The sequence below is a fragment of the Pteronotus mesoamericanus genome, unplaced genomic scaffold, assembly GCF_021234165.1.
Source record: "Pteronotus mesoamericanus isolate MK-2021 breed Mesoamerican mustached bat unplaced genomic scaffold, CSHL_Meso_final contig_130, whole genome shotgun sequence".
Taxonomy (NCBI): Eukaryota; Metazoa; Chordata; class Mammalia; order Chiroptera; family Mormoopidae; genus Pteronotus; species Pteronotus mesoamericanus.
The window spans coordinates 6,288,392-6,315,393 of NW_026555060.1; the positions used below are offsets into that span (position 1 = coordinate 6,288,392).

The window sequence follows — 27,002 nt, forward strand, 5'->3', positions numbered from 1 at the left end:
GATGCATGATTCAGTTGGCTATGAATAAAATTTTTCTACTTTTATGTATTTTATTAATGTTTTCTTTTGATGGATCGTTCCTTTTCTGGGTATGAAGGATGAAACTGTAGTTCGAGTTCCAGGAAAATGCTGCCCACAGTGCTCTTCCCACTCCTGCTCTGCTGCTGGCCAAGTACACAAGGTAACCTTGATGCACCCCGTGCAGGTGTTTTCACACATCTGCCCTCTGTTTTCTAACTACTGTACCTCCTGCCCTGATATCTGACTCTTTACCAGGATTAGTAACTCAGCACATAAACTGCTTTTTTTCCCTTCTACATGGAAAAATTCCCATTTATGAAAAAATTAAACTGGAGGAGATTAGAAATATATAGGAATGTGCTGGCAAGCAGCCCCTGGTTTATGAACATTGGTGAGCTTACTCTTCATACATCTCGAAAGGGAAAAAAGGACTATTGTTGGTTACTCTGTTTATACTTCAGTTGGAGGCTCTGGGAGAGTCTCCTTCCTTTGGTTGGATTTTATGTATTGATAACCAGAGATAATGTCACTTGCCTTATACTGGGGTGGGCATGGGGATGGCAGGTGAGAGGGGATGGGGGTGAGGAGCTCGCGGTAGTGATTCCTGCAAACTTCAAATTACTATTGAGGCAGACTGGATAACTGCTTAGTAGATAATCGGCAACAAATAAAAATCAGTTCAACAAAGAGAATAAGTCAAGGAATATTCTGTTTTAGGAATGCCCAGCAGAGCCAAAAGAAGATTACATTATTCAAAATCAAAGAAAATGTTAAAAATAAACCCAACTATTTCTCTTGCTTGTCAGCCAATGTCTTCCTCAGCTCCAGGCAGCTTATCTTCATACAACCATTGCTAAAGGCTGATGGGAGAGATATTTTCTTCCATGTGGAGGAGAATCATCCTTAACCTCTGCCTCTAACAAACTTCCCCTGGGTCCCCTTGGTTAGGATTGAGACAATGCCATACCCTAGCTGCAAGGGAAGCTAGCAAAATAAATATGTGGCAGAGAGAATTGGGTCATGTGGCAAAGAAGAAGAACTAAAAAAATGACCATTGATTAGCCAACAAGCAGGGTCTTCCTATTCATCTCCTGGGTGCCTGGCATATGGCAGACCCTCAGCACATCTATGGAATGATGAGAATGGAATGAAAACTAATCCAGTTTCCTTTGGACATTCATTTACTTTTTTCTTAGAGTCTGTTGCTACCTAAATGATACTATTTCTCAAGAGTACATTCAATGTGGCTTAATTAAAAATTATAATAAAGGGTCAAGGTGATGGCATAGGTAAACACAGCTTACCTCCTCACACAACCACCTCAAAATTACATCTAAAATATAGAACAACCATCATGGGGAACCATCAGAAATCAGGTTGATTGGAAGTCTGACAACTATGGAATTAAAGAAACCACATCCATCCAGAAGGATAGAGGGGACAGAGACATGAAACAGGCTAGTCCCATATCTACCTGTGGTGGATAAAAATTCAGGAGGGATATCTCAGGAGTGAGGATTCCCAGTCCCATACCAGGCTCCCCAGCCCAGGGTTCCAGTGCCAGGAAGATAAGTTCCTGTAACTTCTGACTGCAAAACCCAGTAGGGATTGAGTTGATGGGAGAAACTTCTGGAATCCCAAGCAGTTCCTCTTAAAGAACCCACACATGGACTTAAAAAGCACCACTGGCATACAGGGAAAGACTAAAGTATCTGACATCAAGGCAAAATCTGGGGAATAGCTTTTTCCCAGACAGAAAGGCAGGCAGAGACCATTGACCCTTTTCTGAACCCTCCACCCACAGAGCCACAAAGCCAGTAGGCTGGTGGCATATCTGAATGAGACTGCATCAACCTGGCCAATACTGTTACCTCACCCTGAAGATTACCTGAGACTCCATTCTACCCAAATTACAGGCCTACACAAGATGCTTTTCCATATGATTGGCTAGTCCTGGATCATGCTTCACAACTTCCTAAATCCTCTCAAACAAGCAGCAGCCAGCTTCGGTGAGCCCCCAGCCCCATATCTCTTATTGAGGGGCCCCAGGCCCAGCACTACCAGCAACCAGTCTAGATTCACAGCTTAGCTTCTCCAGTGAATCTCCAAGCCTAGCACAAGTAGCAGCCTTATCAGATTGCTTTATAGCTCAGGCAGGGTGGTCTTGGGCGAAACACAGGTCGGGGCTGATCTTGGCCTGCACCACCCAGGAAACCCCAGAACCTGCACACCCAGTGGACACATACAGGCCATGTTGGAGCACCACCACCCTGCCCTGCATAGCTGATTCTCCACGGAGGGCAGAGATTGGTGGTCAGTGGTCATAGCTAGTCTTTGCAGCTGCCTGGCCTGGGTAAATCCTTCCCATTGACCTGTCAACAGCAACCAAGGCTCAACTATAAGAGGAGGGTATACCCAGCCCACAGGAAGGGTGCATCTAGAGTACTCAGCTTGGGGGAAAGAGGAGGCTGTGCCACTGGACCCTATAGGACACCTATTACATTAGACCACACTACCAAGACAGGGAGTCATAGCAGTTCTACATAATACATAGAAACAAACACAGGCAGGCTGCCAAAATGAGGCAAAGAAACATGACCCAAATGAAAGAACAGATCAAAACTCCAGAAAAAGAGCTAAACAGAATGGAGATTAGCAATCTATCTGATGCAGAGCTCAAAACACTGGTTATAAGGATGCTCAAGGAACTTGGTGAGGATCTCAGCAGCATAAAAAAGATCCAGTTGGAAACAAAGGATACATTAAAATAAAGAACAATTGACATGGAAACAACAGTAGAGTGAATAAAGCTGAGAATCAAATCAATGATTTGGAAGAGGAAGAGCAAGAAACGGGAAAATCTATTTGAAAAAATAATGAAAGAAAACTCCTGTTATTTGGTGAAGGAAATAGACATACAAGTGCAGAAAGCACAGAGAGACCCAGACAAGATGAAGGCAAAGAAGCCCACTCTAAGACACATCATTATTAAAATGGCAAAGGTTAAAGATAAAGAGAAAATTATAAAAGCAGCAACAGAAAAGTAGTTAGTTACCTACAGGGAAATACCCATAAGACTGTCAGCTGATTTCTCAAAAGAAACTTTGCAGGCAAGAAGGGACTGGCAGGAAATATTCAAAGTCATGAAAAGCAGACACCTACAGCCAAGATTGCTCTACCCAGCAAAGACAGCATTTAGAAAGGGCAGATAAAGAGCTTCCTAGATAAGAAAAAACTAAAGTTGTTCATCATCACTAAAGCATTATTATATGAAATGTTAAAGGGACTTATGTAAGAAAAAGATCAAAACTATGAAGAATAAAATGTCAATAAATACATACCTGTCAACAATTACATCTATAAAGCTAAGCAAACAGAAGAACAGAGACAGAATTATGGATATGAAGATCATTTTGATGGTTGCCAGATGGGAACAGGGTCTGGGAGAATAGGTGAAGAGGTAAACAGATGAAGATATACAAATAGGTAGGTACAGAATAGTCAGGGGGATGTAAGGTACAGTATAGGAAATGGAGTAGCCAAAGAACTTATAGTCATGACCCATGAACATGAACAATGGTGGAGGGATTGCCTGAGGGAGTTGAGGGGTGCTTTGTAGAGGGCAGAAAGGGGAAAAATTGGGACAACTGTAATAGCATAATCAATAAAACATAATATAAAAATTATATTTAAAAGTTGTGTCTTATGTGCCTGTGTTTCTATTTAATATATGTGGCATTTGATTTTCCACTTTTTTCTTTTACCTTCTTTACTCAGCATGGTGATCAGTGGAAAGAAAACGCCTGTACCATGTGTATATGTGACCAGGGTGAGGTCCGGTGCCACCGGCAAGCCTGCCCTCCACTAAGATGTGAAAAGGTACTCACAGTGCATAGCTTGATTTTCAAAGTTTTATTCTGAGTCACTTAAAAGAAATGCGTTTCTTAGTCTAGTGTGTCCTTTGAAGGAATCAAAAGTTTTATAATGTTTAGCATATTAGATAAAGATATGAGAGATCTGCTTCCCTGGAAGGAGGGGTGAGGTGGAGAGAGACTTGCCTCAGCTGAGTTGGCGGGGACAGGGGAAGCAGCAGAGCATGGTGGTGTTTTATGTCCCTCTGCCGCACTGGCTCAGGTGCTCTCCCACTCTCCTGAGCACTACCTTTCACCCACCGTGCTTTCTCTTTCCTCAGGGTCAGAGAAGGGCTCAGCGTCATGGGGAATGCTGTGAGGAATGTGTATCTCCTGCTGGAAGCTGCTCACACAATGGGATTGTTCGGTACCAGGATGAAATGTGGAAGGGCTTGGCCTGTGAGTTCTGCATATGTGACCGTGGCCGAGTGACCTGCCACACTGGAGAGTGTGCCAAAGTGGAGTGTGCTCAGGTAGGAAACAAAGGCGTTTCCACTTGGACCGTAACAGCGCTCTCCAGTGGGATAGGTGGTCTCTTACTTGTTCCTTCCTCCTTGGCAGCAGAGGAGACTGCCAGGTTGATGGCTCACATTTCAAGAAGCCTTCTAGCACAAAGATTCTGTGCTGGAATTTAAATGTCACTATTTGTTCAGACTGGCTTGGAACAGTCCCCCGTATCTTTTAGCTCTCAGTGCATCTGGTCAGATTGGAAGCCCTGAGATAGACACATGAAAGGGAAGGACACGATAAGGGACACTAGCCTATCGTTCGGTGCAGCTGGACCTCATTGCTGGTGGCCTGCCCAGCTGGCTGTGGTTGTGAAACAGAGGCCTGCAGGTGCGCCCGTGGCCCGGCTTCTGTTGCAGGCCACTGGCGGCATTTAAGCAGAAAGGAGAGCCAGCCCCCAGGGGCTGCTCCTACAGATTAGGAAAGAGAATAAAATGGTTTTTTTTCTTTTTGTTTTAAGTTGAGGGGAACTTCAGAAATAATTAGCTCTGTTTGACTTCTGCTGTCTGCTAAATTTCTAGAAGCATCTCACAATGTGGCCTCTGTTTGGACTATAGCATATTATAGGGTTATTGCTTTTATTTTTTCCTCTTTGAACTCAGTTTTTACCCACTGCAAAGCAAACTGCTTTTCAAGTTGTCGCTTTCTGCCCCGCCAGTTTCCCTCAGGGTTGTGAACTTGTGGAGCTGAGGGAAACTTGGGAGATCTGAGGTACTGTGTGTCTGCGAAGCCTTTTTCTTTCTCCATCTTCTTCCCCACATCTCAGCTCCTCTTGACACTGAGCCTAAGGAGGAACAACCTTTCAAACAAGGCTGTCAGTGACAGGGCTATTTTTCATTTTGCCTCCTACTTCTAAGTCCTGGCAGAGCTGAGGCATGTTTAAGTAAAAAGGGTCTTGCTTCTGGCAGATTTATTTTCCCCCATGTGTCTTTTCATTTCTTGTCTTTGTTTATGTCAGGGGAGTCAGAATGGTTGGATGAAGATGAGAAAAATCCTAATCAGGGCCCTTTTCTTTCTCCCTCTCTCTCAGGCTAAGGCTGGGCTTCCTGGCCTCGGCTGTCTGCCCAGAGGATGCTGGGTTATTTTCCGAGGTTTTAATTTGTCTCAGATTTTTGGGTTTATGGAAAATGTGGAAGAGATGATCCTGGTAGGGTGGGTCCTTCAGCCTCCTATTTTTGCAGGTCTGAATGAAGAGTTGCACTCACAGAAAATAATTTGACCCAACGAACCTAAGTGTCAGTGAATTTCCAAGTGATTCCCTGTCCTCTGTGACACCTACCTGAGCCAGCATAGCCAGGTCTTCTTTACTCTTAGGGAAAATGGAGAGCAACTGCTGATGTAAGTGGAGAGAGCCTTGTCGTTCCTCACTCTACCACATACATAGCACTACCTCAACTCCTTCTAGTTCCATGTCCCACCCCTACCTCATCTCTTTTATGAATCAAAGAGCTCTAATGCCTTTAGCTTATTTCTTCAGATCTTTAATCAACCTAATCGCTTTCTTCCAGATTATCTCCATTTTCCTAAATTTTGTTTTGTTTTTAGAGTACAAATAGTTTAATGCATTTAGGAAGATCAGTCCAATTTGCAAAGCCTACAAACGGTTTTTTTTCTTTTTTTCATAGTTACACAACTTTTATTTCTTTTTTATTGAATTTAGTGGGGTGACATTGATTAATAAAATTATATAGTTGCAATTGTACAGTTCTTTAATACATCATCTGCATGTTGTATTGTGTGTTCACCACCCCGAGTCAAATCTTCCATCACCATTTATCCTCCTTTTACCTTCTTCTACCTCCCTTCAGCTCCCTTTCCTCCTGGTATCACCAAACTGTTCTCTGTGTTTATAGGGTGTTTTTCCCCTCTTAATCCATCCATCCATCCATACATTTGTTTATTTATTTATTTATATTGTTGTTCGAGTACAGCTGTCTCCATTTTCCCACCACCATATTCCCCCACCTCACCCACCCCCACCTCCCACCCTCAATCCTATACCTCTTTGGCTTTCTCCATGGGTCCTTTATGCATGTTTCTTGACAACCCCTTTCCCTTCTTTGCCCTGTTGTGTCCCTCTCCTCTCCCCTCTGGTTACTGTCAGGTTGTTCTTCATTTCAATGTTTCTGGTTATATTTTGCTTGCTTGTTTGTTTTCTTGATTAGGTTCCACTTATAAGTGAGATCCTATGGTATTTGTCTTTCACCACCTGGCTTATTTCACTTAGCATAATACTCTCCAGTTCCATCCATGCTGTCACAAAGGATAGGAGCTCCTTCTTTCTTTCTGCTGCGTAGTCTTCCATTGTGTAAATGTACCATATTTAAAAAACTATCCATTTACTGCTGGGCACTTAGGTTGCTTCCAGCACTTGGCTATTGTAAATTGTGCTGCTATGAACATTGAGGTGCATAGGTTCTGTTGAATTGGTGTTTCAGGATTCTTAGGGTATAATCCCAGCAGTGGAATTGCTGGGTCAAAAAGACAGTTCCATTTTTAGTTTTCTGAGGAAATTCCATACTGTTTTCCACAGTGGCTGCACCAGTCTGCATTCCCATCAACAGTGTACTAGGGTTCCCTTTCTCCACAACCTCGCCAGCACTTGTTTTTCGTTGATTTTTTTATGGTGGCCATTCTGGCCTGTGTGAAGGGGTATCTCATTGTGGTTTTAATTTGCATCTCTCTGATGGCTAGTGTTGTAGAGCATCCTTTCATATGTCCCTGGGCCCTCTTTATGTCCTCCTTGGAGAATTGTCTGTTCAGGTCCTTTGCCCATTTTTTAATTGGATTGTTTGTCTTTCTGGAGTAGGATAATGGGAGTTCTTTATATATATTGAGATCAAACCGTTGTCCGAAGTTTCATTGGGAACTTCATATGGGAAAATATATTTTCCCATACAATTGGTTCCCTTTTCATTTTGCTGATGTTTTCTTTAGCAGTGCAGAAGCTTCTTATTTTGATGAGGTCCCACTTGTTTATTCTTTCCTTTACGTCCCTTGCTCTAGGGGATGTGTCGGTGAAAATATTGCTGCATGGAATATCTGAGAGTTTCCTGCCTATGTTTTCCTCTAGCACTTTTATGGTATAGTGACTTATATTTAAGTGTTTTATCATTCTTGAGTTTATTTTTGTGTATGGTGTATGTTGGTGGTCGAGTTTCATTTTTTGGCCTGTAGTTGTCCGGCTCTCCCGACATCATTTGTTGAAGGGGCTATTCACTCCATTTTATGCTTCTGCCCCTTTGTTGCATATTAATTGACCATAGACACATGGGTTTATTTCTGGGCTCTCTATTCTGTTCCATTGATCTATGTGTCTGTTCTTATGCCAGTACCGGACTGTTTTGATTACAGTAGTCTTATAATATAGTTTGGTGTCAGGTATTGTGATCCCTCCTAAATTGTTCTTCTTTCTTGAAATTGCCGAGGCTGTTCAGTGTCATTTATAGTTCCACATAAATTTTTGAAATGTTTGTTCTATATCTGTAAAATAGATCATTCATATTTTAGTAAGGATTGCATTAAATCTATAAATTGCTTTGGGTAGTATGGATATTTTGATGATGTTAATTCTTCCAATCCTTCCATATATGCTTCCATTTCTTTGTGTCTTCCTTAGTTTCTTTCCTCAATGTTGTGTAGTTTTCTTTTTTTAAATTTTTTTATTTATAAATCATGTTTATTCTATTACAGTTGTCTCAGTTTTTACCCCTTTACCCCCCTCCACCCATCTCACCCCCACTCCCTGCTCTTCCAATCAGTTCCCACACTGTTGTCCATGTCCATGGATCATTCATACATGTTCTTTGTCTAGTCCCTTCCCCTTCTTTCCACCATTGTCCTCTTTCCCCATCCCCTCTGGTCATTTTCAGTCTGCTCCATGTTTCCGTGCCTGTGGTTTATTTAGTTGGTTAGTTTATTATGTTGAATAGAGTCCACTTATAGGTGAGATCATATGGTATTTGTCTTTCATCAACTGGCTTATTTCACTTAGCTTAATATCCTCCATTTACATCCATGTTGTTACAAAAGGTAGGAGTTCCATCTCTCTCTCTTTCTTTCTTTCTTTAGTGCAGATTGATTTTATGTATTTTTTAGATGTCAAAGTTAATTACAAAACATTAAAAAAGTTTAAAACCATTATAAAGTCTCAGCAATTAAACCAACATGACATCAGCACAGAACTAATCAAGCAGATCAATGAAATATAATGAGCATTCTAGAGACAAACGTATATATCTGTCTAACGATATAATATATGATTAAGTTGTGTAGTTTTCTGAGTACAGGTCTTTTATCCCCTTGGTTAGGTTTATTCTTAGGTACTTAATTTTTCTTGTTGCTATAGCAAATGGGAATTCTTTCCTGATTTCTATTTCTGGTATTTTGTTGTTGGTATACAAAAATGCCTTCAATTTTTGAATATTGACTTTGTATCCTGCTGCTTTGCCAAATTGACTTATTAGGTCGAATAGTTTTTTGGTGGAGTCCACAGGGTTTTCTATGTACACTATCATGTCATCTGCAAAAAAATGACAGTTTTATTTCCTTCTTTCCAATTTGGGTGCCTTTTATATATTTTTCTTGTCTGATCTCTGTGGCTAGGATTCCAATACTATGTTGAATAGGAATGGTGAAAACAGACATCCTTGTCTTGTTCCTGATCTTAGTGCATTTTCCTAAATTTTGTTTAAGGTGTTGGGTTCTAAACTAGAAACACTATCAGAAGAGAAATTTTAACTAAACTTGAATTTTACAAAGGATATCCCTTAATCTTATTTCTGTGCCATGCTTCTGTAAATAATTACCTTTGTTGATGACCTTGGAAAAGCCTGGGCTTAACTCCACAACTTCTGTTTGCTTGGAGATACAAAGATGAACAAGATTCATTCTGATCTATAAGTTCACAACTTTTGGGGGAAGTTAGGTATGTAAACAGAAATTATAATATGCAGTAGCACCAACAACTATGGAAATGGGAATGAAATGCATGGGGAGCACCTGGAGAAAATGACTGTGCTGGCAAAAGGGAGCAGTAGAAATATGCTACTGATATTTTTGTTCAATTCTTTCCTACTTTCTGCCTTTTCTAAAATATCAAGGTCATTAGATTTCTAATCTTGGATACCAAAGGTGGATAAAATCTAAGTATTTGCACGTTCACAAAGGTGCATAAAAGTAAACACCTAGATGAGGAGGCAAATTGTGCAGCTTCACAATTGTAACAGTTATCACACTGGTTATCAACAGCATTATTCTGGATAGCATTGAAATCAGCACACAATTTTTCTTTAAAAAGGAGAAAATGGTATGGCCCTTGTCTTTGATATATCAATCAAAATCCCTAGACATTAGAACATAACTAAATCAGTGGTAGAATAGCACACTGTGATGATTGTCATTTTCTGTATTTTGTGTTATCTTTGAAGATGAACTCAGATGAAGAAGTCAAATTACCTTTTTTTTAAAAGAGAAAGGACCTAGCATTCATACTGGGTAGGGAAAAAGTAGGTTTACAGTTGTGAGTACTCAAAACAGAGTTTATTCTTGTATTATTATTTATTCATTTTATATTTTTTAATACAAGCATCTATAAACCCACTTTTGCCCCACCCTGTATATGAGGCATAGAATTGTGGGGGGATTGATTGAAGCTTGTAGCAAAATGCGTGGAAGAGGGTCGGCCTGCCTTAACTGTGAGGTGCCTTCACCCTGTCCAGGCAGAGTGTTTCCTTTTCCATTGGGCACATTTGTGGACTCAGAGGCTTTTGTCTTGTCGATGGATAGAGGTGTGATTCAGTGGGGAGGGGTTAGCAGATTTCATCTGGCCTATGCAGCAGAATCCTATTAAAAAGAAAAGAATTAGTTTTGTTTCACAAAGCAATTTTCCTGAAAGCCAAAGTCAAAAGCTAATTGGAGCAAGCTCCCCACTGCAGTGAACTGACATAATTTGGAGCATCCAGGCTTTTTCTATAAATAACAAATCTATTCAGAACTTCCCACCTCACCAAAACTGAACCTTTGCTCCCCAGAAGCCGGCCTTGCTGGTATTTACAGGAGCATCTGAAGACTCAGAACAGCTACTTTGCTTTATCGGGGTGATGATGCAGCCTCCGTTTTCAGTTCTGTCTCTATGTATTATAGCAGGCACTCAAGAATCTCATGCATTTTGTTTTTAGTAGAAGTACCCACTCTGTCTTGTTTCAAAACATTGTTTTAAGCAACCTGGATTACATGCCTATAGACCCCTTTATATGATTTGATAGCAAATTTCACCGTGTTTCTGGGTTATGCCTTCACTACTAGCTCGTTTGTCACGTTCTGCAAAACAATTTATATGTAAATATGTCTGCTCTCCACAGCACCCAGTGCTCTCCACAGGTCTCTGATTGGCATTAGATTTTGATGGAAAGCGATCTGTAGAACTCCCTTCTTTTTGAAATAACTTTTTAAACACTATAAAAAGTTATAATCAATCATGTATTTTTGTGTTTCTTGTAACAGTTTATGCTTTCTTTCATTAAAATAATACATTTTTATTTTAGGAAATTGAAGACAAAAAAAGGTGTAGAGACTTTAAAATCCATTCATAATGCTACAATTCAAAGCAGTCAATGCTATTTTTTTATATTTTTCTTTCATGCTCAGTGTTTTAAACATAAAATATCATTGTGATTATTCTGTTTATGCTATTTTCCATGATTCAATTTTTATCTAACATGGTTTCTGCACTTTAAATGTAATATTTGTCCCAAATTAATGTCTTCACTTAAAGATATATCACTATTCTTTAGAAAATAGCTATATCTTACAAAGCGGAAAGTGCTTTAAAGAATACTCTTTAGCCCATAGATATTAGATGTTAATATGTGTATACAAAAAATTGTAAACAGAGATTGTATTTTCAACCGGAGATCACCTGGGAGGTAGAACTGCAGTGGAATTTTACTTACTAAGTTACAAAATTCAGAATTATTTAATTTTTATAGTAAGCATTTATTATTTTGTAATGAAAGATGGAAGTTTGTTGACAAAAATTGTTGATAAGGCTTTGAAAGTTAAACTAGTGTGGTATTTCTTTCCTTCCTCTTACAATCTTTTAAAATAGTGATTGTTAGATAACAGTTTCAGGATATTGAATAGCCATCAGTGTTCTCCTGTTTAACTTATGCCTGAGACCACGTATCTGCATAAAGGGACAGGGCTGATTTTGTATTCAAGGAAAAATCTTGGTTTTGATTTGAGCGCGATGAATGAAAGCAAATCCCAAGTTCAAACCTTGTATATGTAAGAGAACCTGAGCCTTTCCTGAAACTTATAACTTTCCAAGACTATAACATTAACCTTGACCATTCTTGTTATTCATGTGACCTCCTGGCCGTCATGGGAAAATATGGAGGGATCTAGGCACAGCTATCACCAGAACTGGAAAGAAAAAGCATTTGGATGGGGGGTGCCTAGTGGCTGTACTGACTAGACTTCCCGCAGGAAGACAGAGTAGGGGGAGATGGTATAAGTTGTGGACCAAAGTAAGGGAGAGTGCTCAAAGTTTTTCTTTCCAGTCAGGGAATCCAACTGCTTCAAAATGTAGCACTGCCACCTGGGATGTTAATTTGGTATGTTTCTCTGCAACCCTTACATCTACAGGGTGAAGAATTAATTCACTTAGATGGAAAATGCTGTCCTGAATGCATTTCAAGGAATGGCTATTGTGTTTATGAAAAAAATGCAGAATTTGTGAGTATTGGACTAATAGTTAAAGGCTATTAAGAATAATTCAAAATCATTTTAATAAAGGGTATGACCTTCTCATTCCTTTTACCTATTCATTTATTCAACACATATGATTGTGGACCTACTATGCGACAGGTATGGTGGATACAGACACGGACACAGCAGGCAGATTTCCTCCTCTCATGGAGCTTACATTTTCATGTGGGGACACAGAGGACAAAGTACTCCCTACACAATTAAGCAGCTTCATGGGGCTAGAGGGGATCTGAGTTGGAGGGAGATGCTCTTTTACATAAAGTGATCAGGGAAGTCATCTCATGTAGGTCGAAATTTGAGACAAATTTCTCAGCAAGTGAAGAAAACCTGAAGCGAAAGTGTGCTTGCCGTGTTCGTGAGACAGCAAGCGAGTGAGTATGGCTGAAACCAAGTGACTGAGGGGAGAGGAGCTGGAGACGAGCAGCTCAGCAGTGGCCTGGACGCAGCGATAAAGACGCGTTTTACCCTGCGGCAGATGGCGGCTGCCGGGGGCTCCTGGGCATCTGTCCTGAAGTGCTGTGATCTGGCATACTTATGAAAGGATTGTTTTGGCTGCTACCGGGGCAAGTGACAGAGGGGTTGAGACTGGAAGCAGGTGGTCCAATTTGAAAGGTTTTGTCCTAGTCCAGAGAAAGGGTGATGGCGGCTTGATCTAGGAAAAAAGTGATGAAAATGATCAGGCTCTAGATTTATTTTGCAGAGAGGATTGAAAGAATTCTCATGGATTGGCTGTGCTGTGAAACTAGTTGCTAAGGTTTTATTTCTCCCTATATCTGCACTTTTTTTATTATATTCCCAAAGGAAAAAAAATATTTCCCTTAATCTCTTCAAATTAATTCTATTTATATAGCCCATATTTTCCATATAGGGTCTTGGAATGTTTAATAAATTCACCGTGTTCTTAAAAATATGCCAATTGATCATAAAGACAGCTGCTTCATTGACCAATCAGAATAGGATTGTAAGAGTTAGGATTAAGTACTTTGATTTGTGAACTGATTCCTACACACTTTTTCTTTGTGATTTGGGTGACTTGGCATCTGTCAACCTGCCAGTGTTCTGTATATGCTGAGGAGGCATTATTGTGTAGGGTTAACGTGCAGGCTCTAGGTCGAAATCCCTACTTTGCCACATAGTGTGATCTTGGACGAGTTAGTTAATCCTCAGACATAAAGTAGGGATAAAAATGGTACTACCCTCATGGGTCTATTAAGATGATATGTATAAAGTACTCAGAACAGAGCTTGGCACACACAAAAAAAAGCTTTAAAATGATATTATTATTGTTATTATGCTGTTGGCATTGTTTGATTAATATTGGTATTTCATAATTCAGTCATTCTAGTTTCTTAAGAATTTAAGAGGTTAAAGTTCCCTGTAAATGTGGAATCTGTATTTTCTCAATCGTAGTATTAATTTTCCTGCCCATTGTTGGAGATAAATTAAGCCCAGTGGAATTAAAGTGAAGCAATTTGTTTTAAAATAAGTACAAATCCCCATAATGCTCTTTCTAGTACCAAACAAGATTCAAGAATTTACCCTTACAATCTTAGATCTCTTGACTATGAAGTCCTTCATGTGGAGGGGAAGTGAAGCCAAGTGCTCAAACACAAAGTGAGAATGAGAATTTAAAATATTTTCAGGGCATGTTGTCTTCACCTCCTATTGGTATGCTTCTCTTGTTTTCGATACAGGTAGATTTTATTCCTATTCATAAGTGATCAATGGTGTTTCACGTCACTTGGGGAAAAATGGATAGTTCCTAATGAAAAAATAGATAGATCAGCCTAATGGTGTTTTTAGTGGTATGATAAATACATTTCTCTTTGTTCCTAGATGTCCTCAAATGCAAGTATGGTTAAACTTATTCCAGTAAGTATAGATTTTCAACTTTATATAGTTATTTCTAAAATTATTTTAAGCAATGATCTGCATACCCTGTTCTGGGGAACCGTACAGCCTTCGTGTTTTAACAGTCATGTTTGATGGCCGTGGCCTGGGATTAAGACTCCTAATGATAACTAAGACTTGGATTCATTGAACTTTTCCTCCTTTGTCTAGCTTTTTTTTTTTCTTTCACAATTAGTAATTAATACTTCTCCAGCTAGAAGCCCCTACATAGTCGTTTTCTGTTCTTGTGATGATTTTCTTCTCCTCATATTTTCTGGCCTAAAAGACTCAGTTTAGCTGTTAGTGCAATTTCATGTACTGCAAAGTGTTAAAGAGAGAGCTTTTTTGGGTCTTGAGAGTATTCACTCCCCAGGAAATATCAAGTGTTCATTCTCTCTATGTTTTTTGCAGGACAGTGTTGTATGGTTTCTTTTTAAAAGCATGTTTGTTCACTCAAGCAACCTTGCAGTTTTGGAGGTTATAGAATCTGCTCTGCCCTGAAATGGAAGAAAGCACTTCTGCTTTCTCAAGATAGTATTTTCCATTGTTGCTAAATGCTGTCACATTGTTTGGAATTTTAACGTCAGTTGGCTTAATACGTATTTTATAAAATCTTTATTTAAAAATGTGCTCTTCTATTCTTACCTGTTTTTACCTCCTTCATCACCCCAAAACATTCTGGAAGGAACCTTTGTCTCTTTCCTATATCCTGAGTGAGTGGGATAAGCAAACAAACAAACAAACAAACAAACAATAAGTAAATAGCTCTTTATAATTCATATTGGATTCTCTGTCAAAGTGCTAATGTTTATTACCATAATTTGCTTGGCTGAAAAGAGTAGTTTAGTGTGAGGCAGCCCATGGCACATGTACAGCCCACTAAAAAGGCACCTGCAAAAATGTACACTTTAAGAATACAATGACTCTACTGTCACTCTTAGTGTGGTATCCATAAGGAAATGACGGTTTTAACTATCTTCACACTGTTATTATAAAGATTGTATTTAATGTACCTGCTAATCACCAGGCACGGAGTAAACCCCTCTGGTGGTTTGTGTGTGTGTGTATGTGTGAAACAGGTTGAGAAACAAGTGTTCTATGCTCTGTGCTTATTCTGATAGCCCCACTATGCTTTCACAATTTATCTTTCTGCCTGGGTTCTACATTTAAATAAACCCATTAAACCAAATTAACCCACTAAACCAAAGCAAAGAAGGAAAATAAATCAATTAAACCAAAAGAAAGAAGGAGAAATACTATTGTTTGAAATTTAGGACACTTCTACTACTGTTCTATTTCCAAGTTAGTACTGATCAGGAGCCTTCACGTTGTCCCTTATGGAAATGTGAGGTCTCCATCAGCAAGCTGTTTTCCGAATCTCTGCACCCTGCTAACAACGTCCTCCTTTACTGTCTCACATAGGCGGGGGAGAAGTGGGAGGACGGCCCCTGTAAGGTGTGTGAGTGCCGGGGGGCGCAGGTAACTTGCTACGAGCCCTCTTGCCCACCGTGTCCAGAGGCCACACTAGCCCGGGCGGTGCAGGGACGTTGCTGCCCAGAATGCACATCAGGTGGGTCCGTGTCTACTTTGTTTCTACTTATATATTGTTACTGTCAAAAAATTTAAAGAGGTCCTCTTTCCCTGAGCCTCTTGTTTTCTTTTTTTCAAGCCACCCACTGGATTTGTTGGTTTGTTTATTTCCTCCTTCCTAATGTTTCTAACAAATGCTGTTAATTAACCTTGGTCCAAGTATTTGCCAGATTCCACTAATTATGATTATATGACCTTTGGGCAAGTCACTGACCCTCTCTAAATCTTAATTTTCTTGTCAAAATGTGCCTTATGTACCTCACAAAATTATTGTGCAAAAATCAAATAACGTAATTTCTGAAAATTTATAAAAGCAATTGTGTACATTAGGACTGTTTCCTTTTTGAAGGTACAAAAACAATTGCTGAAGGTTTTGTTATGAATGTCCATTTTTTTAAAGGTGAGGTAATGAACAGATGGTTCCTTTTGCAGTTCTCAGAAGGGTTTTTGAAATTTAATGACTCATTAATTTCTTCTAAAAAATTTTTATCTACTTGTTCTGCAACTCTGCTTTCAAATCACCTGGGGTTGAATTAGTTCCAGTTAATAATTGTTGGCAAACGCTGGAGTTTCTCTGGCTGAGCAATAGTTCGCCTATGAGCTTAGTCTCTTAGAGAAGTGGCATTTTCTTCCATTCACATTTCATAATTAATTGTTTTTACCTGTGGGTTGCAATTTTTCATATTGGCAGTTAGTTGCTCCTTAGCACTCAACTTATTTTGGCTAATCACAGTGTTCCTGGGAAGCAAAGCGTGGTTTAATTACATTACTTTCACCAAAGTGGTTCTCTGGGCTCTCTAAACAAATATTTAGCACATTATAACGTACCATACCTTAGAAATCAGGTTCTTGACAACTTCCAAACCTGAAAGAAGTTCTTTGCTGACAATGCCATTAAATTCAGTGATAATCCCAATTACAGGGAATGAGATTTAAAGTTTAGGAGAAAAAGAAAACCAGCTATATTTTTAAAAAAAGAAAATAATGATTTTCAAAATGGTAGGTTTTATGTCTTAACTTTTTATGCACATCAAAGCTTAAGAACATCTGAAAAGTCATAAATTATTGAATCTGTTTAAATCATGTACAGTGGAGCTGTGGAGCTAGTCATTCCTGTCTTAAGAAGCATTCCGGCAGGCAGAAGCATTGATAGGGCTGGTTTGATAATGTTTTTAGCATCTTCAATTTGAGGCTACAGGAGACAGTGATAGTATTTCACATAAGGAGAGATCCTTGGAAATCTTGCACTGAAATCATTTTTTTTCTATTTGGGATCCTTTTTTTTATACCTAAGTTCCAGAGTTTTCTGTACTTCATATTCTGTACAACTCCATACACCCCAGAGATTCTTTTTTGGAAGGATGTAAGAGAAATAAATCATAGGGTCTTTACTGAATTTTCTTCTTCTTTGTCTTTGATTGCAGTTTATTGCCACCCAGACTGCTTGACCTGCTCACAGTCTCCCGACCACTGTGACCTCTGCCAGGACCCCACCAAGCTGCTGCGCAATGGACGGTGTGTGCACAGCTGTGGCCCAGGCTTTTACCAGGCTGGCGCTCTCTGCTTAGGTATGGCTCCGAGCAGGTCGTCCAGGGCGGACTGCGGCTGACTGTCGTCAAGGAGGGGGTCCTGGATGCAGGAAACGCACTACTTCCAAAACCCATTTTAGCAGATAGTAAAACCACCATGGGCCACCAGGCATCTTTACTTGCAGAGCTCTTTCTTCCCCTATTTTACAAGTATCGCTATGCTTCCTGGGAGGCAGGTGTTGGGGAGGCCAGATGCTTGTTAGGTAGTCATGGCTGGATTTTTCATTTTTGAAGACCTTTCAGGATAATAATATCAGGATACTTGGTGTCATTTATTAAAATACTTAGCAAATCTAAGATAAAACTTTAGAATTGACATGGACCTTACGAGAACGTCCTCATTTTGCAATTGTGGAACACGTGGGACGGAGAATTAATTGGCTTTCTCAACATCACACAGGTAACTGGTAGCAGAGGTTTTCCCTTGTGGTTTCCTACTAGAGGATCCAGGATGGGTGCATGTACATTTTAGAATTCTTCCTCATGTGAAAAGGAGAACTTACCTGGGAAAATTTGGCATGGTTGACGCCAAATCATAGTTACTTTTTTTCTGTCTCTGGCTTATAGGGTTCACTATGAATTTAAGAGGGTATAGGTTCATACCTGGCTGTGAGTATTTAACCTCTCTTTTACAGTATTCTCATCTCTAAAGTAGTGTAACTGGTACCTTCCTCAAAGTGTTCTTGTAAAGATTAAATGTGCCAATACACATCAAGTGTCTAGAATACTATCTAGGATATAGTCAGGGATGAAAAAAGGTTAACTGCTTTTATTTTACAATTATTCACTTCTACTTTCTTTCCTGATTCATAAACTTCAGACTATTTGAAAGTTATTTATATCTCTGCCATGGGTTGTGGAGAAAAAGAGGCAAGGGATATTTCTGTAAAATGGTTGAGTGAGAAAGATACTGGGGGTGAATGGATAAGAAGAAAACGACACAGACCTCTGAATCAAAATAGCCTGGCTTCAAATGCTAGCTTCATGTGACCTTGGGCCCGCTCCTTAACCTCTGTGAGTTTGTTCCTCATCTGTAAAATTGGGATTAATAATATCTACCCCATAGGGTTGTCGTGAAGGTAAAATGTATTCATATATGTAAAGCACTTTGTACAGTGCCTGGCATGAAATATATGCCGTGGAGATGAAGGCTAAGTTATGTTCTTGCCTTTCTTGTTCTCTGTGACCCCAGAGCCTCTGAGCTGGGCTATGTAGGAATCGGCTCTGGGCTGGTGTCTTGGAGCTAATCAGAGCTTCCTTTTCTTTCTCCTAACCTTGTCCGGAGCCAGCCTGCCAGCCCCAGTGCTCCACGTGTGCCCACGGGCTCGAGTGCTCCTCCTGCCGGCCTCCTCTGCTGATGCGGCACGGCCAGTGTGTATCTGCCTGCGGGGATGGCTTCTACCAGGACCACCACTCCTGTGCAGGTAATCTCTGGCCAGACCAACAGCTGGTTGGGCCACTGAGAAAGAAAGCCACTCCCTACTCCTAAGCCATCTGGGGTCTCCAGGAGCTGTGAGCAACTGGATGAGAGAGATGACACGTGTTGTTTTCGTAACCTTTTTAGTGCTTTAATGATGGGCAGTTGTGATATAATTTCGTTAAGCCCTTCTGCACACATCTTGGGGTGCTGGGACAGTATTTGTTTAACCCTGTACTTTTGGTTCAGAATTGTCATTATATAGTAAGTTTGACTTTTTGTAGTATCAATACGTAGGGCTTAAATGAAAATAAAGGGCCAATAAGGGTCCAACTTTATTTCTATCTAAAAAGAGATGGAGAAACAGAAATGAGAAATTGACATCACAATAATGAAGTTGGACCAAAAAATAGGCATTTAAATTGGTTCTTACACTACTATCTATGTATTTTGTTAGCTTTATATGTCTACTTTTATTTTAAATTAAGATCTAGTTGAAATTCTCATATTGTAACAGTCTCTGGAGGTGGAAAGTCTTTATCTAATTTAATTTGTTGTTTATACTTGATCTTTTTCAATACTGATTCTAATCATGGGTATAAATAAAAATAGTAAATATATAAAGAAATGTTTAAGTGAAGAAATGGGAGAAAGGGGTAATGGTGAAAGCAAACACAGGGCAGAGTCCTAATAAGTTCATCTTCTAGAGGAGACAGGGAATCAGATGTGTCCAGAAGCTAAGGCAGGTGTGCAGTAGCAGGTGAACCTCAAAAGGCAGACAGGCCAGCGGGAGCATCTAGGGTGTCCTGTCAAACATTGTCATAGTTGTGCTCTGCAGCTGAAGAGGAGATGGGCAGATCCATGATGAGAATCTGAAGGTGGACCAGGCCGAGGGTCAGCAGATATGCTCCTCTCTTTCATGCCCATGGTAGATTTTCAGGAAAATAATTTGAAGGGAAAATATTAAAAGAGAGTAAGTGCACAGTATTCTTTAGTTGTGCAGACCGAATAAGCTCCAAGGCCACATGAAGGTCCCACGTGGAGGAGGCTGCTGGCCCCCTCATTCCTTGCCATGGTCAGAAGCACAGTTTATGGTACTGTGGATTCCATCTTAAAAGAAAACACTAGTGCTGTCTATGCATGCAGATATGAGGATAATGGGGCCAGTCACATTATAGAATATGAAGGACAAAGATTTCAATAGAAGTTTCAGCCATGAAAGAGAAAAGGACCCTTGATGTTTATTACTTGTCATGTTCTATTTACCTGTTATTTTAGAATAGGTTCAGAATGGGCACATACAAACAGCTTTGTAAGTGTCTAATGGTTGGGCAATTTCCGTAAACTGCTGAAACTTCAATTTGATGAAATTATTGAATGTATTCTTTACTCCTTTCTTCTATCCCATCAAAGAGGCCTCCTACTAGCACTCCTGTGACAGATTTGCCTTTAAAAGAGAATTAATTTCCTTTAGATTTTATTCTTCACTCCGTATCGCTTCCACTCCCTGCCACATGTCCATCATACATATTTTCTTTTCTATTTCTTTCCAGTTTCTTTTGGGGGGAGCATTTTCCTTTCTCCCATGCCCAGTGTTTTAATTGGTGATGTTAATGCTGTTTTAGGGCACGTTAAAATGGGTAATGTTTCATTTGATTATTGGTTTACATAGCTGACTGCCTCCACCTTCCATTCACACACCCATACTCAAATGCCTCTAGCAGAGAGTTGCTGGGTAAATTTCTTTATGTTCCTTCCAGGGAATTAAACCAATTTGCTTTAGTTCAGCCTGGTTGCATTTTTATGCACAACATGAGAAAAAAAGAGAGAGCAAGAGGAGAGAGAGAAAAGCAGAGAGTGAGAGTGGTCTTAAAAATTAAAGCTAAACTTGTGTTCAATTTCTATGTACCGTTTGGATGCTGAGGCTACTAATGTTTCTTTTTTAAATTGAATTGATTGCGGTGACATTCATTTGCAAAACCATGCAGATTTCAGGTGTACAACTCAATAAAACATCATCTGCACACCGCATCATGCGCCCATTACCCCAAGCAAAATCTCTTTCTGTCCCCATTTTTCCCTGCTTTTCCCACCTTCACCCCTCTTTGCCTCTGGCTATCACCATGCTGTTCTATGTGATACTTTTTCTTTTCCGCTTAATCCCTTTTCGTTATTGGAATTTTTCCCAGTATTTCTGCTTGTGTCGTTTTTGGTGACTTTTCACCATCGACCTTGGAAGTCAATCAGTCAGCCAGTGCTCTTCCAGTATGTGTTAAACGTTTCCAAAAGAAGCCTGCCATTCCGTGGTAACAACAGGTTTTTCCTGGATTCATTCCTCTTGGCAGGGTCATTTGTGTTATGACTGGCATAATTCTCCATTTTATTGACCCATCAAAACCAAAAGAAAGTGAACATTGTGCTGAGGAAACTAATTACCAGAAATTACCTGATTAATATTCATGCTAAGTGTGTTGGACACAGGCAAAGTGAAAAACACGGGGCAGAGCCAAGTGGCACATTAATGTGGCTCTTCGACAAAAGAGTTCAAGTCGGTAAAAGAAAGGGGAGTGGAAGAAGACAGGCGTCCTGCCAGAGAGGCACATCCTCAGGCGCCCTTTTCATTTTCCCTTTTCCTTGGTCTTGTGGCATGCGCACACATACACGCATACCATATGCATACAGACCTGGACATATGTATGCGTGTATTAATATTATTGTCATATTCTTGTGCTTGACTAAACTGAATAATGTGCTTGAACAAGCAACGGTGTACATATAGACCACATTATACACCCCACACCAGTCCCAGCTTCATCTCCCCTGCCTCCCCCAACCTTGGAGTTTGATGCTTTATCACTTTAATGCTCAGCACCACCCAGTTTTTCTACCAGTCTCAGTCAGAGACAGGTAATATGTAAGTTTCCTCTTTTCCACAGCTGGTAGGGCCAAGTTGTAATCACTCCCTTCGGAGCCAAATCTCTGGCATTCAGGCTTCTGCCATAACCTCTTGATTTCCTTTGCTGCCAGCTGGGATCTGGTCTGACATCCCTGTTGCCCACCCTGTCACACCCTTCTTGACACCATGGATATCTGGTCCTAGGACTGGACCTCTATTTTGCTTCTTGCCACCTTGTCCTGTTGTGACCCATTTTCAGGAATTAATAGCAATCCCATCTCATAATCATTCCCAGCCTGACAGTCAGGCCTGATGCATGTATGGATGCTCCTCACCCCACCCCGACCCCTCACCACACCACATAACCTTGCACCCTTCTTGCATGGCTCGTGGGTACCACTTTTCCTGAATGTATTGTATTCTCTCTATCAGAGTGTTGGTCCCATTGGCTCTTCTTAGAAATTTAGATATTAAATCTAAACCTGGATCCAGACGGAGCGCGCCATATCCTCAGGACAGTCTTCCTTGCTTGTCTTACTCCTCTTTTTAATCAAGCTCTGTTCCACTCTGGTGGGACCATCGAATTGTGCACCCAAATCCTAGATATAAGAGCCCATAAGAAGAAAAGGAAAAACAACCAAACTAACATACACCATGCGAGATTAGTTTAAAATGAGCAACTCAGAAGACTATAGACTATGAGTAGGGAAAGAGCAGAATTTAACCCATTTTTCCATGTGCATTAGTGTGTTTTCACTACTTAAGACTTCCACTATTCACAAAGGCCTAAGGCTGGATTTGTGTGTACCCCATGGCAGGTGGTGCCCTAGTTCTGCAGACCCTGAGATGGGAGGGACGGACTGCAACATGGTGCCGAAGACCGCAGGCTCTGGAGCCAACCGGCCTGGATTCCAGCCTTGGTTCTGTCACTTGCAACAGCACATTCTTTAGTTCTATGCTTCAATTGCCTTTTGGGTAAAGCAGAAATAATAACATCTGCCACATAGTATTGTTACTGGGATTAAATGAGTAAATTCACACATGTCCTTTATAGGATGGAGCCTGGTACCTAGTAAGCCCTGCATATATGTTAGGAGACTTGGATTTCTGCTTTCCACTACTCCTCTGTTCCTTTTCTCACATTCCTCTGTCTATTCTTTTTTGACCACTACTCTAGGTCCTGAGGATATGAAGATAAATAAGACTCTATCTTTGCCTATAATGAGCTTTAGTCAAGGCAGAGTGAGCTGCTGCTTACAGAGACGCACACATACACACAAAGTATAAACACAAAGACCTATGCAGTTTATTCTATATCTGATGGCTGTGCCGTCTTAGATTTTAAGACTTAAAGAATCAATGTTTGAACTCTATCACTTTTTGCTATGGGGTTTGAAGCAAGTTGTTTAATCTCTTTGAGCCTCAATTTCCTCAACTATAAAATGGGGATAATATTATCTATTTCAAACCACTATTATGGAGTAGAAACGATGTTTGAAAATGTAAATATATTATGCCTTGCACTTAGTATAAGTCTGTCAAAAGACAGCTTTTGTCATTATCGTATTTGTTTCTTTATTCTTCATTTTATGGGAATGAAAACTGAATAGCCTGCATTAAAAAACAAAGAGTCATGCCATTAGTGTCTCATCTAAAATAAAATCTACTTTTATATGTTATGGAGAAGTAAATATAATACAGAGAACAGTTTACTGTATTCATCACAACAAGTTAAAACCCTTTTGTTTTCTTTAAATGCTCAGATTAAATGATGAGAAACTGTAATTATTTGTTTCTCAGCCAATATTATGGTATATTTAGAGGGAAAATATATAAGAAAACCCATAAAATTTACATACAGGATGCTGACCTAGCTGAGACTTAAAAGCTATGGTTTGAACAGAGGCACTTCTAAAGTTAATTATTTGTTGGAACTATAGTGGACAAGCACAGCCCAGTCACTTGAAATGAAGCACTAACCCCTCGGGGCCAGGTCCAGAGCCACGAAGACCTAATAGACCTTGGCATTATGTTCTAGTCTGTGGCTTAGCCCAGTCTAGCCGAGCCTGGGCAAGACTTCTAGGCAAAGGCATATGTGAGGCTGTTTTTCTGAAATCTTCAGGAAGACAGGTCCTCCTTGTCCTGTTGGGATAGTTGTTGTTAAGTGGGTCGTCTTCCTGTTCTCTCCCCCACCTCCCAGAAATGGAGGGTCAATCCCAATTTCCTTGCCAGATCACGCATTCACTTTGGGGGCCCAGCACCTCCTACTACTTGGTCTTTACTCATTTTGTTCTTCTTAACATTGTTCAAATGTTCTCTGGCATTCCAGAGCAGTTATGGCCTCTCAGTTGCTGAAGGTCTTGGGAAGGGGGCTTAGTGCATCAAGTTATATTCCTGTCTCCTTCATTCTGTTCAACAGATACTTGTTGAGCCTGTTCAGTGTACCAAGCACCAGGGATACAGCAGTGAACCTCACAGACAAGTGCCCTGTGGTTAAGGAACTTAATTTTCCCACTGGGCGAAGAGTGTCAGTAAATAAGTAAACAATTAAGATAATCAGATAGTTACCACTCTCTGAATTCATTACTATCAGCACCATAAAGACAATTTTAAAAGGTATGTTATAGGACATGACTGATCATTGAGGCAGGGATAGGTCTTACACTTTTGAATTCCTCACATTGCTAAGTACATATAAGGCCTCTGGAATCATATTTGTTTGAAAGAAGTGTGATAAACCATTGCATGGAGGAGAAAGGACAGGAATGTACAGGCATGCCTAGACTTTGGCGTTCAGGTGATCTGTCTTCCATTGAGCTTCTATTATTTACTCCCTGTCAGCAATTCCTGGCTAGGTGTGGCCTGAGGAAAATTACAGAATCTCTATTTTTCCCACTCCTCTTTTTCTTCCCTTAATTCCCCTCTCAAGATAGTTGGGTACCTTATCAGTTCCAGAAAGTGACTCTGTTTTTTAAATCATTACTTGAGTAGATTTTCACTGATTTTGAGAGAGAGAAAGAGAGAGAGAAAAAGAGAGAGAGAGAGAGAGAAACAGGGAGAGACAGAAATATCAATGTGAGAGAGATACATTGATCTGTTGCTTCCCACATGTGGCTCGATCAGGGATCAAACCCACAACCTTTCAGTGCATGGGATGATAATCCAACAAACTGGGCCACCCAACCAGGGCGGTAAGGATGACTCTATAAAACAACTGTCATTGGAACTTGGGGAGTGCCCATCGACTCATTTAAGCCATTCGGAAGGGAGGATCACAAGATTGTCTTCCTTATATGTACGTTTCTTGAGTAAACTGGACCCAGGGAAGCAGGTGACAGTGGTGTTCCAAGTCCCCTTCCTCTTTGGGCATGCATGTCAAGGATACATGTAGAGAAGAAGGAAAAACAGCTGGTAATGTTTTGCTGGGACCCTTCCTGTGGCAGGAGACAGGCTGTGTTTGGCATTTGTCTGTGCTGCTTGCAGACCCTGGCTGTGTGTGCCAAAAGACAAATGACAGAACAAAAGGATCACATACCAGCAGAGAAAGCCTGCCACAAATGCAAGGGAGTTTATCTTCCAGACAGATCCCATTCTTCCTGACAAATCTGCACCCCCAAATATTTCAGCTGTGGATTACAAACTGGTGACACATCTTCTGGCTTTCTGCCAAGTTCCTAGTGTTCTCAGTTATTTTAGCTAGACTGTATGGCATACATTTTTTCTCTTCCCCATTTCCCCATCCCAACACTCCCGCTGTTCCACCCTCCCCTCCTGTTTTATGCCGCCTGAAGAGCTCACAGCACCCCTATGGTATCGCTGCCCAGATCTGAGCAGGCTGTGCTAGAGCAGCCAGGACGTCTGAGAGCTCTCCCCATCAGAAACTTCGTTTTGGTTGGTGGTCTCTCTTTTGGCTGTTCAGTTTCGATAGACAAATAAACTCAAGGTATCACTGGAGAAATTAATAGCCCTTTAATTACCAAGTGCTGAGGAAAAACTCAGGGAACACTAGCAGCTGTGGGTGGCCAGTGGTCTCAGTGGAGAGGATTCCATTAGGCCTGTCAAGCTAGGCCCAGGTAGTTGCTGCATTGAAAATCCCTGGATGTACTTGTGTTATATATTTAGGAATATAGGTAGAAGGGGAGGAGGTAGAAGGGATACGGACGTTCCAGGTAAGCTGGCCTGTCTTTATTCTGACTTGCATACTGATCAAGTGCCAGCCAGTTTGTGCATCCCCTCCATGTGGGCCTGCCAAATCCTCCCTCAGCTGGGAAGTCTTGTTCTCAGTTCAAGCTTAATGTCTATGGAAGATCCTGCTAAAAATTCAGTATGTTACCCAAGATGAGTAAATCATTCAGCTGGGTCACAAATGTGATTAATAGATAACTAGCTATTTACCCAGCATGTGCCTTAGGGAAAGGACTGCAGGCTTTTTATTTTTCTCCGTAATAATTTTTCCCAGAAGTACTAAATGAATTCATGTTTATTCCCAAAAATAATTTGATAAAGTTAGTAAAAATGAAGGCACGATAAAAAAAAAATCAGTGAAAATCCCTGACTCAAGCCCTCACAAACAGTTATGTCAGTATTTTGGTGAAAGCCTTCCTAATTGTTTAATTGTGTGTGTGTGTGTGTTATACACAAAGATGTATACACACACATTTATTTCTTTTTCAAAAGTAAAATCACACTGTATATATAGTTTCATTGCCTACTTTTTCCATGTTATTTATGATCCTTCTACATCACTTTTGTTACATAACTTTCCATCTGGGGTGGCTGTGCAGGAATTCATTTAGCCAGTCCTCTATTGCTTGACATTTCTTCCTGATTTTTCCATTACAAATAATCATGATGTCAACATTTTTAATAGAAGTTGTGGTAAATATATTTGATTAGTGTAAGTTCTTAGACATGTGATTTCTGGGTCCAAGTATACATATGTACATTGTTAAGTTTTTGACATGTGACTATATTACTCTCTTTTTTAAGAGTTGTAATTTATGCTCCTACTAGAAATGTATGAGAGTGCCTACTTCCCACCACCTTTGTTAAAAGTGGGTATTATGTTTTCTTAAGTTTGTCAACTTGATTGATGTAAAATGGAATCCTGTTTAATTTTTTTCTATTACTTATTTTTGGGATTTATAAAAAAAGAGTTGAGGTAATCATACTTTTCTGTTTATGGCTCATTTTCATCATTGGCCTGGGCCAGGTTATTCTTTTTGCTTATCTGTCTGTCTATCTACCTGTCTGTCCATCCTTTTTGTTCCCATGACCTCTTCCCACTTTACTTCTCCCCCACTCCCCACTTAAGTAACTATTCTAATTCTATTTAATGTATATATTTTTTGTATCTGTGTTTTCTTATTGCTTTGTGTGCATATATTTTAAATATTCTTAAGTATTACCAG

The 27,002-nt window shown here is 40.2% G+C and overlaps 1 protein-coding gene across 1 annotated transcript in view; it reads left to right on the forward strand.

Annotated features, from left to right (window-relative positions):
- FRAS1 (Fraser extracellular matrix complex subunit 1) overlaps positions 1–27,002 on the forward strand; it is a 422,802-nt gene that overhangs the window by 175,591 nt on the left and 220,209 nt on the right. The window contains exons 7-14 of the mRNA XM_054591913.1: positions 98–181; positions 3,799–3,900; positions 4,214–4,405; positions 12,087–12,176; positions 14,046–14,081; positions 15,522–15,669; positions 17,114–17,257; positions 18,568–18,702. Coding sequence (XP_054447888.1) covers positions 98–181; positions 3,799–3,900; positions 4,214–4,405; positions 12,087–12,176; positions 14,046–14,081; positions 15,522–15,669; positions 17,114–17,257; positions 18,568–18,702 — 931 coding nt within the window. The remainder of the gene's footprint in view (positions 1–97; positions 182–3,798; positions 3,901–4,213; positions 4,406–12,086; positions 12,177–14,045; positions 14,082–15,521; positions 15,670–17,113; positions 17,258–18,567; positions 18,703–27,002) is intronic.